A 16,618-nucleotide genomic window follows, 5' to 3' on the forward strand; every position below is an offset into this window, starting at 1 on the left:
ATAATTCTTCCAAAGTGACAAGAAGAAGGAAGTAAAGGAGTCGGTCATCTCTCTAGGGGAAGTTAAATTAGAAGCTCCTTATAAGAGCAGAGGAAACCATCCCCTGCAAAACCTGGGTCTCATGCTGAGCATCTCTGGGGGCTGTCATGATGCGGATGGGGTTAAATCAGACCCCCAAAATATAATCCAGCCTGATAGGGAAGTATGCTCACTCAGAAGCTCACTGAGTGGATGAGTAAGAATAGAGAATTCTCAACCCAGCCCAGCTAGATGAAAGAACAATGGAATTCTGGAAAGGGGCTGGTCCCTGAGGTTTCAGATTAGCTCTATCAATAGCAGGTGAATGCAAGATGAGGGGCTCACTGGGTATGCCCTGTTAAATACAAGGAAACCCTAGATTCAGTCCAATGGGACAAAATCACTCTTGGAAGCTCCCAAGTAACTATCCACTTAACCTGGATGGGTACTTTCTTCTTTGGCTTAAAGAATGGGGAGAAAACCCAGCCCTGAAAGCAGATTATCCAGCAGTGAAGGAGCCTTCATGACACCTAGGTGTCATTCAATCTCAGGATATTCTTGCCCAGCCTATCCTTTCCCAAGAGTGCCAGAAAAACAGCTTTAAAAAAAAAAAAAAGATTTTATTTTTAAGTAATCTCTACACCCAACATGGGGCTTGAACTCACAACCCCGAGATCAAGAGTCACATGCTCCACCAACTGAGTCAGCCAGGTGCCCCAAGAGCAGCTTATTTTTGCAGCAGCATAGGTACATGAGAGGGTGCATAAAGCAGAGTCCCTTGACCCTTCCGAGTTAATAGAGAACTGAAACCAAATCTGCTCATAACAAGAGATTTCAGGAATTTGTGGGAAAGCTGAATGAAATTCCTCCAAATATCAGGATGGTCTGCTCTTCTCTTAAGCCAGTTACATCCAGTCTAGCCATCTCAAAGATTCTGGCCAGGGGAAAGAAAAATGAACACCCTACTGACCACAGAGGAATCATTTCTCTCCCATTCAATGGGAGAGAATCCCATCTCAATCCTCTGTCCTCCTTGCTCCACCACTTCTTGTACAAGACAGAGGTGCTACTAGTCCTTTTGGCTCATCCACATCGACATCTTGACCCAATTCATGCGTTCATCCATCCATTCATTCATTCACTCATTCAGCTATAAATTGTTTAGCAAGTCAGTGCTGTTAGAAGTACAGATGTTAAGCAAGCATGTGTCAGGGAGACACAGACTTGTCTACAGGAGTCAAGAAGCCTCAGAGACAACCAGGGTTAGCTGTCATTAAGAATTACTCCCCATCAGCAAAGAAGATTTGGAGATAAGCTGCTGCCCTACACCAAGTTTCTGATGAATCCTAGAGATTCCAATAGTCTCCTCCTTCCCCAGCACCCACCTTAGCATCCAGTACCAGGTCCTTTAGAAGTTATCCAGATATCTAAGTGAACTTTCTTTTGGGGATCTGCTAATGTTGCCCAGTTTCTCCTACTTTTTCCCTCTTGGGGGTTATAACACAGATCTTAATCCTACCTAATTTCCCAACAACTTTCTTCAGCCCTGGGTCCTGCTTCTAGTATTCCTTATATCACCTTGGACTTTCTTGACAGGGGACCAAGGTATCCACCCCTCCCTTAGAATTAAAAACACCTAGACGGATTGGTTTTGTGACCTTTTGTTGCCCCCTGGGATCAGTGAATGGATATACTGCTGGATCCTGCAGCCCATCTCGGATTTCTCTGCCCTGGTCCATGTGGGTGTCCTTCTAATCCCAGCAGGCTATGTGGTTGCAGCAGCAAATCATGTGGCAGAATGACTTCAGGGAGTCTGTGTCTGGTTGTCAAGCCTATCTCTGAATGCCAGATATTTGCATTCATTGACCTTTAGACCTTCTGTCTTATTTGCCTTCTGGTCCCTAGAATATTAGCTTGCTCTGACCATGGTTAATTTCTTGCTTGACCACCTGGCTTCTTTTGTCCCGCTGGAGTCTATTCCCTGTGTTGCCATCCAGGACCCTAAAGCCTACATGGTAATAACATTCAGTCCGAGCCCATTCTATTCTGCTCCAGCCACCAAGAGCAAATTATTTTAGCATCAGCATAGATAGGTGGTACATAAAGCTGAGTCTCCTGATCCTTCTGAGTAGCAATGGTAGATTTGTGTATTTGTTCTTGTATTTGAGTCAAGGTCACCAGTAGAGGTTAATGCTTTCTGTTACGCTACCAAAAAGGAAGTTATAAAAAGTAAAAATAAATCCCAAAAGTACTCTCTGTCTGACACAGGTTTTGACCTTGCAAGACTCTCCATCACTACTTGTTACAAAGATCAGGTCCAGGTGATTTCTGAGCAGGACTCAGAAAATGCGATGTAAGGCAATCCTATGGCATCTATATTTATAATCACTGAATTTTCACACCGTTTACCCACTAATTACAGGAGAACAATTACCATGCTATAAAACTTTAGAATTTACACAGTAGTCCTAATAATAATAATAATAGCTAAATTTATTGAGTGCTTGCTATGTACCAGGTACTATGCCAAGCACTTCACATGGATTATCTCATTGAATCTTCCCAGCAACCCCATGAAGTAAGTGCTATTGTATCCCCACTCCATAGATGAAAGAGGCACAAAGAAGTTAAATAACTTGCCTGAAGCTCTCAAAAACTCTCAGATTTTGAACCAGGCAGTCAAGACTTTAGAGCCCTAAGGGTTTGGGTTTTATTTGGTTATTGGTTTTCGACACAGTCTGACTTTGCATGCTGAGGAATATGTTCTGTTTTAGACAATTATTTCAGAATACAAAGGGACCGTTGTTTTCATGATAGTAGCTTTCTAGATGTGACATTCCAGTTTTGATTATTTTTGATTATATTGTTATATATTTCAGAGTTCATTTTGTAAACAAATACTCATATGATGTGGGTGGCCATGGGAGAGTTCACTATTTTAGGACAAGTGACTCAATTTTTCACTTGGTGAATAAGCTTGAAGCATGATGTATCCTATATATTTCTCCTTTTCAGCAGCTTCACTATTTGTCAGATATATCTGAAATTATAGTCTTAGATAATGTAGGGCTGGAAAAAACCCTACTGATCTATAGATGTGATGGACTTCAGCTAAACTGTCATTAGTAGCAATGACAACTTGCTCTACTTGTTAGAGAGAAGTAGTGTGAAGGAGGGAGCAGAAAAACATTTTTGATAATCAAACCTCTACCTTCATATTTTTGAAACAGAGCCTACGTGTTCTTTGCCAAGGCAGCTGACATGGGAAACTTGAAAGCTATGGAGAAAATGGCTGATGCTTTGCTATTTGGAAATTTTGGCATGCAAAACATAACAGCAGCTATCCAGTTATATGAGTCCCTGGCTAAAGAAGGATCATATAAAGCCCAAAATGTGAGTTTTGAAAGAAAAGTAAGCCTTACATAGTTATATCCTAAAATAACTGTAGACAAATAACATGTGAAAGGAGCTTAGCAACAGTATTCCCACTCTGCCACGTGAACCCAGACCTAGGGAAGTTACAGTAACACTCTGAAATAGTGGTGTCAGGGAGGGGACACAAGCAAGAGCACTGGGCAAATTCTTCAAGTTATATGGGTGACTATCAGGAATGGAACAGAACTGCTCTCTAATTCAGCTTCCCATCTTATGTCCATGGGTGTGTTTAGAAATAATTTAAGAAGTCTAAACCCCTAAAATAATTAAATTTTACTTAAATATATTCACCTATACAAAAAACAAAACACAGAAGTCAGTCTATGACCTCGCATAATGTTTGCCTGGTTTTTACATTTCAAACATTTCAAACATTTTATAAACTAAATATATTTCCTTTTCTATTTTACTAAATGCATTTCATTTTATTCCAAGTATAACATAAGCATTTCATAGAAAATCTGGAAAACAGAAAAATAAATAGATAAATAAGTAAGTAAATAGATAAATAAAGCCCTTCACAAGCCAACCATTCTGACTCAACTATTGTTAGGACTGCTTTATATTTTTGCTTAGCTTCTTCCTCATGCATCTCTCTTTTTACATCATCCTAATCACAATGCAAGTGCATATATCATTTGTTTCTTGCTACTTTCACTTAATGCTATAGCAAAAGCATGTTTTCATGTTGTTAGTCTTTTTAATAAAAACATTTATTTCTGATTACAAAAGAAGTTCATGCTCATTACAAAAAAATGTCTGAGAATTCAGAAAGTATGAAGAAGAAAGTAAAAGTTGTCTGAAACCTCTCCTCCCAAAGATCATTTTTGGTATCTCTGGGAGGAAAGCGTAGGAGCTAGACTTTGGAGTCAGAAAGATTTAAGTTCAAATCCATTCTGCCACTTGCTTGTTGGATACCTCCTTAACAAAATCCTATCCCCTTCCATATGAGAATCCTTTGGTACACTCTTTAGTTCTGTTTCCCTCATAATCTAATAGGAGTAAAACGTTAAGTGTGTTTCTAGGTAGCATTGCGTATGATTGAAATGACTCGTGATTGAAAACTTCCTTTGCATTGGAGCAAACTGTAATGAACAAAATACCTGATGGTGGTAGTGATTCTTATGAGAACCCTGAACACTATACGTGTGGAACCGTTACTTGGGGGGTTGGGGCTCCTGCACCCACCTAGTGTGGATCTCACCTCCTTGAGGCATCATCTGAGGGACCAAAGACAATGGCCACTGGAGGACTGTATGAACTGCACAAGAACTGCAGCAAGAACTCACACAGAAGGAAGACCTAACTCTGCCCTGGGAAACTGTAGTTCCTGTGCTGTATCCACCTGAATAGACTGATGGCACCTGGAGCCTAGGGAGCCTCGCGAGTCTCTTTGTTTACTTAGTTGAAACAGAAGCTGGCCCGGAGGACCTCTGATGGGTGGGACAACCTCTCTAATTTTCATCTGTAGGGTTAGGTTTTATCATATATAAAACACTGGATACTGTGTCCATCTTGTTCACAGTTGTATCTAATATTTAGCACAGTGCCTGGGACAAGAAATATGCACTGAATGCTGAATCAATTAATGATGAATGATTAAATGGAATTATTGTGGGGATTAAAATAATGTGTAAAGGCACTTCATTCCATGCCTGGAGCTTTGTAGTCATTCATTATAAAGAAAGGATATAAATATTATTATTCTAGATTTTTTCCCATAACTATGTAGAATTTTTTTTACAAAAATAAGATCATACTTTAATTGCTATTTCCTAATCTCTTTACTCAATAATATATCACAAACATTTTGCCATGTAAATATGTACAGATCAACATCACCATTTTATTTTTTTTTTAAGACTTATTTATTATTTGAGAGAGGAGGGGAGGGGCAGCAAGGGAGGGAGAGGGAAAGAATCTCAAGTGGACTCCCCACCAAGCAGGAGCCCGACACAGGGCTTGATCTCATGACCCTGAGTTCATGATCTGAGCCAAAATCAAGAGTCAGATGCTCAACTGACTGAGCCAAACAAGCACCCGTCAATATCACCATCTTAAATATCTGTATAATTTTAATTAAGTTGTTGAATACTATTTTTACCCCAGGGAATTTTTTGCAATTAAATATAAAATATTATATTTACAAAGGAGTAAAACAGATTTATAAATGTTATATAACATGAGAATTTTTAAACTTTCATTGTCCAAATACAGAGTTCCAAAACAGACTGAATATTACTATCATATCCAGCCCTATAAATGATATCTCTGAATTCCTTTCCAAACTAGTGAACATATACTTTATTTTTTAGTGGGAGTATTAATTAGTTAATTAAGTCAACAGTTGTTTTGTTGACACGATGTGCCAAACATAATCTGAGCTGATGGGTAGAAAAAGATTAATAGATCATAGTCCTTCTGGGTCAATCTGAAATATAAACACATAATTGTGGCACAATTTAGGTAGACTACAGTTATAAATTATGTTAGGCACAGAAAAGAGTCTAACTGGTTCTGCCTGGAGCAGGTGAGGAAGGCTTCTGGGAAAAAGTGACATTTGTACCTAGTCTAGAATATTGGATACAGGCAACATAAAAGATTTATTTGTCTGTATTTAAATAAAGTATTTGATACAAGGTCAAAACACTACTCCCAGAAAAGAAGTTCTAAATTAACATAAATGGTACATAAAACACATGGATTTCAGGGCCTAAGTCAGAGTATCACTCCCCATACTCGGATTAATGTGGTTCCATGGCATGGCCACAGACCACCCTCTAATCCCAGTTAATTGACCATCAAATGTTTGTCATTTATTTTAAGGAGAAACAGGTAGAAGAAGGTAATTGGCTGGGTGCTAATCCAGTGCCAGGAAGAAAAACCCTAAATGCATGACCACTGGCCATGTATTATCACAGCCATCTTTGCAGAAATAAGCAGGTATTGTTGGGACAGTGTTCTTGAAAATGTACAATTATGGACTTTAGGGTAGCACGTTGTGGTAGCAGACAGGGGTTCTATAATCAGAAAGGGGGACAGTATGTGAATCCAGATTCTACAACCTAATGAGCTTCCGAACTTCTTCATTCTTTCAGTGTCACTTCTCTAAACCTGAGGTTTCCCAAACCTGCAAAGGGAACTGATGGTAAGGTCACACTACTTTATAAGGTTGCTGCAAGAACTGAATAATATCTGCACAATCCCTTAGAGATAGATATTAAAGAACATCAATGAATAATGTTGTGTAACGATTTTAGTCCTAATGGCTTTGTCTTTGGAGTCAGTCAGTCCTGGCTTTACATCTCAGCTTCACCACTGGTTCTCGTGGCCTGCCCTATCTGAGTCTCAATTTCCTCATTGTAAAATGGGGATATCTGTCTGATATATGTGTGTGTTTGGTCTTAGGAGGATAAGAAGATAAGATATGAGTGAGGACAAACTTATCACCTGGAAGGCTGACATTGACCTGATATGCAAAATTCAACTACACTGTTATTGAAATGCTACAATACTAGGTGGCAAAAAGTCTCTGTCCCAAGCACTTCCTATGTTCTCCCTGACATCCTGGACACCCTTATTCCTTACTCAGATTCCCCTCTCCTCCTGACCTCCCCATGATCTAGTGACCAAAGTGTTAATCTGGATGAGCAGGGAGCCTACACGACCCTGGTCTGGTACTACATACAGCTGGATTGCTGGTTTATATTCTGAAATTTTGCTGTCACCCCTATTATCCCTATAGAAAAGTCTGTTTCCAATAGGAAGTCTGCTTATAGTTGATTTGTCTCCTTGTATAAGAACAACTAGTCAAAGAGATTCTATGCTACAAACAATGCTTAGTTCAATGACTGTGACTAGGATGGCCACATGCCGTATTGATCACAGCTCTCTAACAGAGAACTAATAGGCTAACAGGCTGGGTGACCATCTTTCTTCTCAGGCTGTTTTTGCCACCCTGTTACAGGAATCCTGCCTGCACTCTTAAGAAATACTGCCCGAAATTGTTAAGGACAGCTCCATTGTGGCTAAAGAAGCTGGAAATGTATACTAAGAGTGGCAATGAAAAAGAATGAGAGGGATAGAGATAGAAAGAGAATGAAGAGAATGAAGACACCTATCTCTGGGGGGAAAAGGAAGAACAGAAATACTGAAATGTAATAAATGGAGAGCCTGGAATGCCAGAAGTCTAGTAAAGATCTGAGTTAACAAAGAAAAACGAAAAAGAGATGAACCCATATTATAAAGTGGCTTTGAGGGGTCAGGGGAAAATGCAAGTTCAGGCCATGTATAAAGGGCAGCTGGATAGAGGGAAAGAGGCATAATTATTTCTTTCATGTACCTTGAATGGTTCATCCCACAAAATTCCAAATCAAAGGAATTCTGATAAGGGCAACAAAAGCATTTAAGGTTATGAACAGAGTCCATTGTGTTGATTTTCAAAGAAACTATACCTTTCAGGGCACCTGGGTGGCTGAGTTGGTTAAGCATCTGCCTTCAGCTCAGGTCATGATCCTGGGGTCCAGGATGAGCCCTGTGTCGGGCTCCATGCTGAGTGGGGAGCCTGCATCTCCCTCTCCCCCTGCTTGTGCTCTCTCACTCTCTCTCTCTCTCATAAATAAATAAATTATTTTTTTAAAAAAAACTTAATTTAATCACAATAATCTCTAAATGGTGGTATTATTTGTAACTATTTTCTTTTTAAAAATACTTCACTGGGTTTTTTTCTCTAAATTTTCTATTCATGGATATGTATTACTTTGATATCAGAAAAATCATTTAATTCAGACACATGTGCTTCCTTATTTTACAGTTCAAAAAGTTTCCTGTGAATTATAAGAAAACCCATTCTATTATGTAAAAATGACTTTCATTGATATGTTAAGGAGGATATGAGTGACTGCATGTTTTTCCATGCTTTGTAATTCTAGAATAATTCTATCTCAATGGCAAAGATTACTCATAGTTTTCATTTATTTTAGATGTGAATTTTAGAGGTGTTTTGTAGAAGGACTGTAGTTATTAGCACTAAAAAAAATCATTTTTAGTATTAACCTAATAATCACTTCGATAATTTTAGGATTACCTGTGTAGAGCATTTCATCTTGATGTTAATGCTATTTTTTATTAAGGGTACAGATAGGATCTGAGTTGTTCATTAAGGTTGATTCACACTTTTGTTTGGTATGCAATTTGAGCTATAAGTAATGATCTCAGATGCTTTCAAGCCTTGTGCAGTAATTAAAGGAAAAATGTTTAATCTTTTCTCTTTTAACAATGATTTCCTATATAAAAAGTAAAAGGAATATTTAACTTTTAAGTTGTTATTATGGAACCTGAGTAATTTGCTTTGAAATACAAAAAATATCCTCTAAGCTAAAATCTTTCCATTCAAATCCCAGCTATTATAACAGTTTCTTACAAACCACAGCACAATTGTTGAGTTCAGAATCAAGTCTTATAAACATCTAATTTGCAGAGCTTGACCTTTAAAAACCACTGAAAGTGTCACTGATGTCATCAATATTACACAGCTTCTCTTTTGATTTAAGTATTTTTTTTTTGTTCTGGATTAATCTTGAATCATTCTGTAATCCATCTCATTTCATCTAGCTGTTTCTCCGAAGAAAGATCAAATGCCTAAAACTGCTTTTGTAAAGTTGTAAGGTGACAATGTGCAAGTGTAAAGGAATAGGACAACACTGACTATAATCAGCATATTCACTACATGAAAGCTCATAACGTCTTTTGTCTTCCTTTAGTGCTGGAAGGAAGGAAGGAAGGAAGGAAGGAAGGAAGGAAGGAAGGAGGGAGGGAGGGAGGGAGGGAAGGAGGGAAAAAGGAAGGAAGTTGAGCCCTCCAAAGAATTAATTCAAAATCACCCATTGTTATTTTTCAATGAAAGAGAGAGGGAACATGCCTTTTGGGCTGGTTTTAAAGCTGCTAAAGTCATGGTTTCAGTCCTTACTTTCTAGAATGAGCTTTATACAGAGAAAGGCTCCCCTCCCCAGTCACAGGATGGAAATTTAACTCCCACACAATCCACAACTCACAAATTTCTTCAGCAGAATCAGGCCAAAAAGTGTGATAAGCTGTGCACAAAATCATACACTTTTGGTGAAAGTATCTTAAAATACAAGCTCAACTGAATAGAACAGTATATTCATTTTCTTATATAAAGGTCAGTATATTTGTTTGCTGTCAAACTTTCTGCATAAATAAACCAGTTTCTAAGTTGAGCAGAATCAAAAATTGCTAAGAGTTGCAAGAAAAATAAAAATCTAATAATGACTAAAGAGATCCTTAAAAGGAGCCAATTTAGCCATTTTAAATATAAACTACAAGGGTTAGAGGAGTACCAGGATTCCAGATGCCTTCCATTTGTAATAACCCTTTTTATAATAACCCTGTAATAGCCCTTATGGTCAACTTTCCATAAAAGGGAACCGTTGAGACTAAAAAGGAATTGGTCGAAACATAGAAGATTTTTTTTTTTCAATTTATGGATTAAATAGATTACACAAATTATACTTATAAACCACATGTTAGAGTTATGTTTTGGGGAACTGAACTCTGCAGTCAGTTCCCTAATTTTAAAAATGATATAGTTCTTTGTCCTTGAAATTATACTTAAAAGTTTAAGAAATTATTCATTTTGTTTTGATTGAATTATCAGACTTTTTGTATCTTTATTTTAGGGAGACATTTAACAAAGCCTTGCAAGATGTTCTCATGAACTAGATGAAAAAATAGAAATGTGGGCTTTGATGATAGTAAATAAAGAGTAGACTAATGGGTTGATGCCAAGGTGAAAGTAAGTCTCTGGCAATCTGCCACAAGATTCTGCCTATGACCCTGTGCTCTTCAAATATTTCATCAACTCTTAAGCTGAATGGCTAAGACCAGATTGTCATTAATATAAAACATGGAAAAATATATTATCAGTAATATACATAAGAGTGTGTAATGAACTTCTAAAAATGGTAACAGGAATTATGAGTAGAACTTTGAAAATATTAGGAACACCAAAACAGACTTTTACAATTATGTTCTGACAAAAAATTTAGTGTTGTGATTCTGTCGAGAAGAGGTGCAAGGAGAAAAAGTGAAAAAGTAATGTAAATGACCTAAATCATCACCTATAATATAGCAAATTTATAGATAATGTGTGAAATATAAAAATTAACAGCAAATAGTAACAATTTATCAAGAATCATAATGGTGGTAAGTTATCAGAAGAAAACAGCTAAGATAATTAAAAGTGGTTGTTTATCAAGAGAATAAAGAGTGGCCTGGAACAGAGCAGGGCATTGATGTTTATATTTAAACCGTCAGAAGTATTAAAATTTTAATCTTTAATATGCATGTATTTTTAAATATATTAAAATTTAAATTTATTTATTAAATCATGCCCCAAGAAGGAATTGTGTTAAAACAAAAAACAGAAGTCCTCTCCAACTAAAAAGAAACCAGCATCCTTGGAAAATGTCAAATTCTGGATGTGGGACAAGAAATGTACAAGATGCTCTTGAAACATTTTATCATACAAGGTGTCATATTGATATGATACAAAGTATCATATCATACAATATGATAGCAAGAAAGCTGTCAGAAAATACTATGGTCATGACCAAAATACTGAGCTAACTCAAAATAGGCTCCTATTGACTAAAGATGGAAAAATTGAGCACTAAAATGAAAAATTACCACAATGGACTGAAATACCTCAAATATACCTAAATTCATTAATTCATAATGATTAATAACTAAGAGGAAATGGGATATCTCCAAACTCTTCTTTTGTCAAGCATTGTGGCAATTTTTTTCTTAAAAATGACCACAGGAGAGGCGCCTGGGTGGCCTAGTCTGTTAAGTGTCTGACTCTTGGTTTCAGCTCAGCTTGTGATCTCAGGGTCCTGGGATCGAGCCCCACATGGGCTTGGGATTCTCTCTCCCCCTCCCTCTGCCCCTTACCCCCAAAATAAATAAATAAATAAATAAATAAATAAATAAATAAATAAATAAATAAATATTTTTAAAAAATGTCCACAGCACTATTTCTAGTCCCATATGCTATTTCAGCACCCTAACCAACATAATTAAAAAGTGGAGTCTATTTCCCCTCCACTACCTAAGGGAGATTCTTGACTACTTCAAACAATAAAGTTTGGTGAAAGTAATGCTACACTTCCAAGGGAAAGTCATAAAAAGGATACAGCTCTGCCTAGCTCTTTCAGGATGCTTACTCGTAGAACTCAGCCACCATGCCGTGAGGAAACCTATATAACCAGAGAGGCCACATGTAGGTGTTCTGGCCATCAGCCTCGGCTGAGGTCTCAACCAATATCTAGCATCAACTGCCGAACATGCATATGAACAATCCTTCAGATGATTCTATCCCCCAACCTTTGAGTCTTCCAACTAAGGCCCCCATACTGTGGATCAGAGACAAAACATGCCCACTCTACTTTGACCACATTCTTGACCCACAGAACACTTAGCATAATAAATGGTTGTTTTATGCCACCAGGTTTTGGGGTAATTTGTTACACAGCCATAGTAACTGGAACAAGGATACTTATATTCAGAATTAAAAGGATAGAATGCACTTCTCAGAAGCACATGAAGCAGCGTGCAGCAAGCATCTATTTGGAATGGGTTCAAATTTCTTGGCCCAATCCAGTTCCATCACTGGGTACTGAGAGAACTTATAAATATGTCACTGTCAATTTGTCAGTAATCTTGAGTAACTAAAGAGGGCAGGAAAGGAGCCACAGGGTTTGGAGGATATAAAATTCTGCAAATCACGCATAGTGCTGGTGAATTTAATGGTAAGATTCCTCATCATACTTTCAAAATGTTTGTTTTTAAAAATCCCATAAAATGAAGCAGTACTATTTGTCAAGCAGCATGAGTTCACTAAGAACTATCTGTATTAAGCAAGCTCTATTTTATAGGGTTGCTAGACTAAGAAATCTGAAAAATGTGGTAGAGATGATAATCCCATATTTTATCCATTATAAGACACCATCGACAGTAAGTTATATATTTTTAAAATATAAGTTATATAATTATATAAATGATGTGAATTAAAGTTTAAAATAATGTTTTCTTATTAGATTTTTTGTTCTATTCTTATTAAAAGTGCTATTTTAGACATTTTAGACATAAATTTCTATCATGTCATTCTTTAATTACATACAAAAGTAAATATAAGTTAAATAAATTTAGGTGTTCCAAAATTCTTCTCATTCAGGGTCTAACTGAATTAGTTTTCAACTTAGAACACTTCCTTGATGACTGTCTTCCAGCATATCATTCTCCATACCATTAAGAAAATCAGCAGTGCAACATTTCCTCAGGGAGTGTTCCTCGATTACCTCCAGGATTTTTTCCAGACTACTGACTCATTCTACAACGATTAATGCTGACACTTTCCAATTTGACTAAATTTATGCTTTTATTTTTTTCTTCGATCGAAACACACATAGCTGGAAGTTCAGTTCAAAGTTAGCGAGAAGTTCCTGGCAATGTTTGATGTTGAACACCTTAATCGTAATAGCTTCTCATTATTCATTAGTTTTTCATCTATTCTTGGGTATTTGGCAATTCCTCCTGTGTTTAGTAGGATAATTTGGCTTATGACAGCCATTCCTTTTGCACATAATTTAGTGATAAAATGTGATGCAGTTTCACTGACTTTGGGATATCTCCTCTTTTCTTTCTTTCTTTTTTTTTTTTTTAGAAACTTGTAACTACTTTGTTTCAACAGGGCTATGACAAATAAGGCATCCATGATGTAGATCAAATTCAGAGAACACAGAAGATGATGAGTATTACCTAAAATATATCACCTGAGGAAGGCAAAATAGGGAATCTTTGTAGGAGAGAACACCAGGTATCAAATGGCTGCCCTCAAATGTCTACAAGGCAGAAAGTGGTACAAGAAGGAGTGATTTGCTAAGCACCAAACTACCATACAGTTTAAACAACTTCTATACAGAGATTAATTTTGGTTTACTGTGTATCTACTAACTTAATGAAGTTCCCTCCCAGCAACAGAGATGTCCATTTGAATTGATTAGGATTCTCTGAATTTTAAGCACAGAAAATACAACCCATCTGGCTTAAACAAAAGTGCGATTTTTTGGCTCATTTAACTGTGAAGTTGTAGCTGCCTCTAGATACTCTGGATCCAGAAGCCAGAATGAAGACATCAAGACATATTTTCTCTTTGTTTCGCTTTTTTCTGTGATGGTTTTGAGTGACTTGACCCCATGGAGTCAAAAAACAGTCACCAACGAACCTAGATATCTTTAGCCCTTAAATCTGGAAGTCTCTGTAAAGGAAGCCAGTTTCTTTCCCACTGATATCCGCAAAAGTGTTGGGTTAGCTCACAAGAACCACACCTAATCAATCACTGCATCCAGGAAGAGAATAATCTGATTGGTTGAGCCTGTGTCATGTGGCCCTCTAGATTCAGAAAGCGGTGAGGAGCCACGTTGAACCGAATGAATTCAGAACAGAAGGAAAGTGATTTCAGAAAGAGAATCCAGGCAGACAAAACAACAGCAACAACAACAAAAACACATACCCTGACCACATCTACATACAAGATTTATATGGAAGATCATCCCAAACAAAATTAAAAAGCAAAAAAATTAGTTATTTTCAAAAAATTATCACACAAAGAAGAAAGTTACTTTACTTTAAAAAATAGAAATGATACTACATTCTTTGACTAGAAGCAGTGAAACTGAAAATTACTGACAAAAAATAGCTTAAAATTCAACTATAAAATTTCAACAATCTCCTAATTTTTAGCAAATAGCAAAGATAAAATAGAAACTGAAATGACATATTAAGAACTCAATAACACTACATATAAAAGTTAAGGAATGTGGCTAAAGCCACATATAGAGGAAAATATACAGCTTTAAATGTTTTAATAAATAAGAGACTTAAAAACATATCTCAGAAAGCTAAAAGAAAAACGAAATAGCAAAAGAAAATAAACCTAGAAAATGTAAGAGTATTTTAACAACTTTTTCAGATAATTGTAGATATTCTTCTTTGGTTCTATATCAAAGCTCAACAGTGATAACTTCTTAAAGGTTAATTGCAGTGTGGAATCTGAAATCATATAATGAACTTTTCATATTCTATTACATTAAAATCACTGGTCTATCTTGCATTTTGAATGGAAACTCTTTTTACCTAGACAGGATTTTATAACATCATGCATTGGTTATTTAGAAAATATCAGTTCACTAAGTTTTTCAAGTCTTCCAAACTTGACACATTGCATCATACAATATCAAAATTACATTTGTTAATACGACCATCGTGAAAAGTCTAAGTATTGGGGTGTCAAACAGATATAAGGTATACATGGTAGCAGATATAAACTTTCCAAAATTCTAATTTTTGCTTAAAAGCTTGAATTTATCATTGGCGACAATACTTTCAATAGTTTTTATTGAAGTGAGAGGCTTACTGTCCATTTTCAAGAAAATGTCTGCCAGTCTAAATGAACATAGCTGATCCATTGTTCCTTCAACTAAAGATGGTGTTCCATGAAAAAAGTGGCTATTTCAGCTTGCAACTCAAACAAGCATTTCCTTGAAACAACCAACATATTTCACGATTGGAAGTGCTTTATGCCTCTTCCTCTTAGTACTGCTTTTGCTGCATCTCATAAGTTTTGGTATGTTGCCTTTTAATTTTCATTTGCCTCAAGATATTTTCTAAATTTCCGTGTGATTTCTCCCGTGACCCATTGGTAGTTCAAGAGTGTGATGCTTAATTTCCACATCTTTGTGAATTTTCCAGTGTTCTTTTTGCTATTGATTTCTAGTTTCATTCCATTATGTTCAGAAAAGGTACTTGGTATGATTTTAATCTTCTTAAATTTATTAATACTTGTTTTGTGACTTGACATATGGTCTATCCCGGAAAATGTTCTATGTGTTCTTAAAAAGAATATGCATTCTATTATTGTTGGATGGAGTATTCTATATATCTGTTAGGTCTATTTAGTCTATTGTGTTGTTCAACTCCTCTATTTCTTCATTGAGCTTCTGTCAGGTTGTTCTATCCATTATTGAAAATGGGGCATTAAAATCTCCTACTATTGGGTGCCTGGATGGTTCAATTGATTAAGCGTCTGCCTTCGGCTCTGGTCGTGATCCCAGGGTCCTGCTCAGCAGGGAGTTTGCTTCTCCCTCTCCCTCTGCCCCTTCCCCTTTGCTAGTACGCTCTCTCTCTCTTTCAAATAAATAAAATCTTCAAATAAAATAAAATAAAATCTCCTACTATTATTGTGTTACTGTCTATTTCTCCTTTCAGTTCTGTCAATGTTTGCTTCATAAGTTTAGGTGCTCAACTGTTGCATATATATTTATAATGGTTATATCTTCGTGGTGAATTGACCTATTACCATATAATGTCCTTACCTTGTTTCTTGTGACATATTCTGACTTAAAGTCCATTTTTTCTCATATCATTATGTTCATCTCTCATTCTTCTTTTTTTAGATTTTATTTATTTATTTGACAGAGAGAGAGAGAGAGTAGGAGCAGGGGGAGCTGCCGAGGGAGAAGCAGGCTCTCTGCTGAGCAAGGAGCTGCATGCGGGACTCAATCCCATCACGCTGGGATCGTGACCTTGGTGTGGACCTCTTTGGGTTCATCCTAGTTGAAGTTTATTGAACTTCTTGAATTTGGATACCCATTTCCTTCCTCAGATTTGGGAAATTTTCAGCCACTATTTCTTAAAATAAGCTCACTATGCCTCTTTCCCCCACTCTTCTTCTGACTCCTATAATGTGTATATTGGTCCACTTGATGGTTTCCCATAAGTCTCTTAGGATTTTTTTCACTTTTCTTCATTCTTTTTGTTCCACTGACTTGATAATTTCATATGACCTGTGTTTTGGTTCATTAATTCTTTCTTGTGCTTAGTCAAGTCTACTTTTGAACCCCTCTAGTGAATTTTTCAATTCAGTTATTGTATTCTTCAGCTCCAGAATTTTTAAAAGGAGGCTTTCTCTTTTTCTTTCTTTCTTTCTTCCTTCCTTTATTTCTTTCTCTAGCTCTTTGTTGATATTCTCATTCTATTCATGCATCCTTTCCCTGATTTTGTTTAGTTGTTTATATGTGCTTTT

At 36.6% G+C, this 16,618-nt stretch overlaps 1 protein-coding gene across 1 annotated transcript in view; it reads left to right on the top strand.

The window, feature by feature from the left end:
• SEL1L2 (SEL1L2 adaptor subunit of SYVN1 ubiquitin ligase) overlaps positions 1 to 16,618 on the top strand; it is a 110,664-nt gene that overhangs the window by 49,933 nt on the left and 44,113 nt on the right. Inside the window, exon 4 of the mRNA XM_064572802.1 lies at positions 3,249 to 3,411. Within this exon, the coding sequence (XP_064428872.1) occupies positions 3,249 to 3,411 (163 nt within the window). The remainder of the gene's footprint in view (positions 1 to 3,248; positions 3,412 to 16,618) is intronic.

Source organism: Mirounga angustirostris, unplaced genomic scaffold (genome assembly GCF_029215605.1).
Source record: "Mirounga angustirostris isolate CCGP_5_RB_7025 unplaced genomic scaffold, mMirAng1.0.hap1 SCAF_10, whole genome shotgun sequence".
NCBI lineage: Eukaryota > Metazoa > Chordata > Mammalia > Carnivora > Phocidae > Mirounga > Mirounga angustirostris.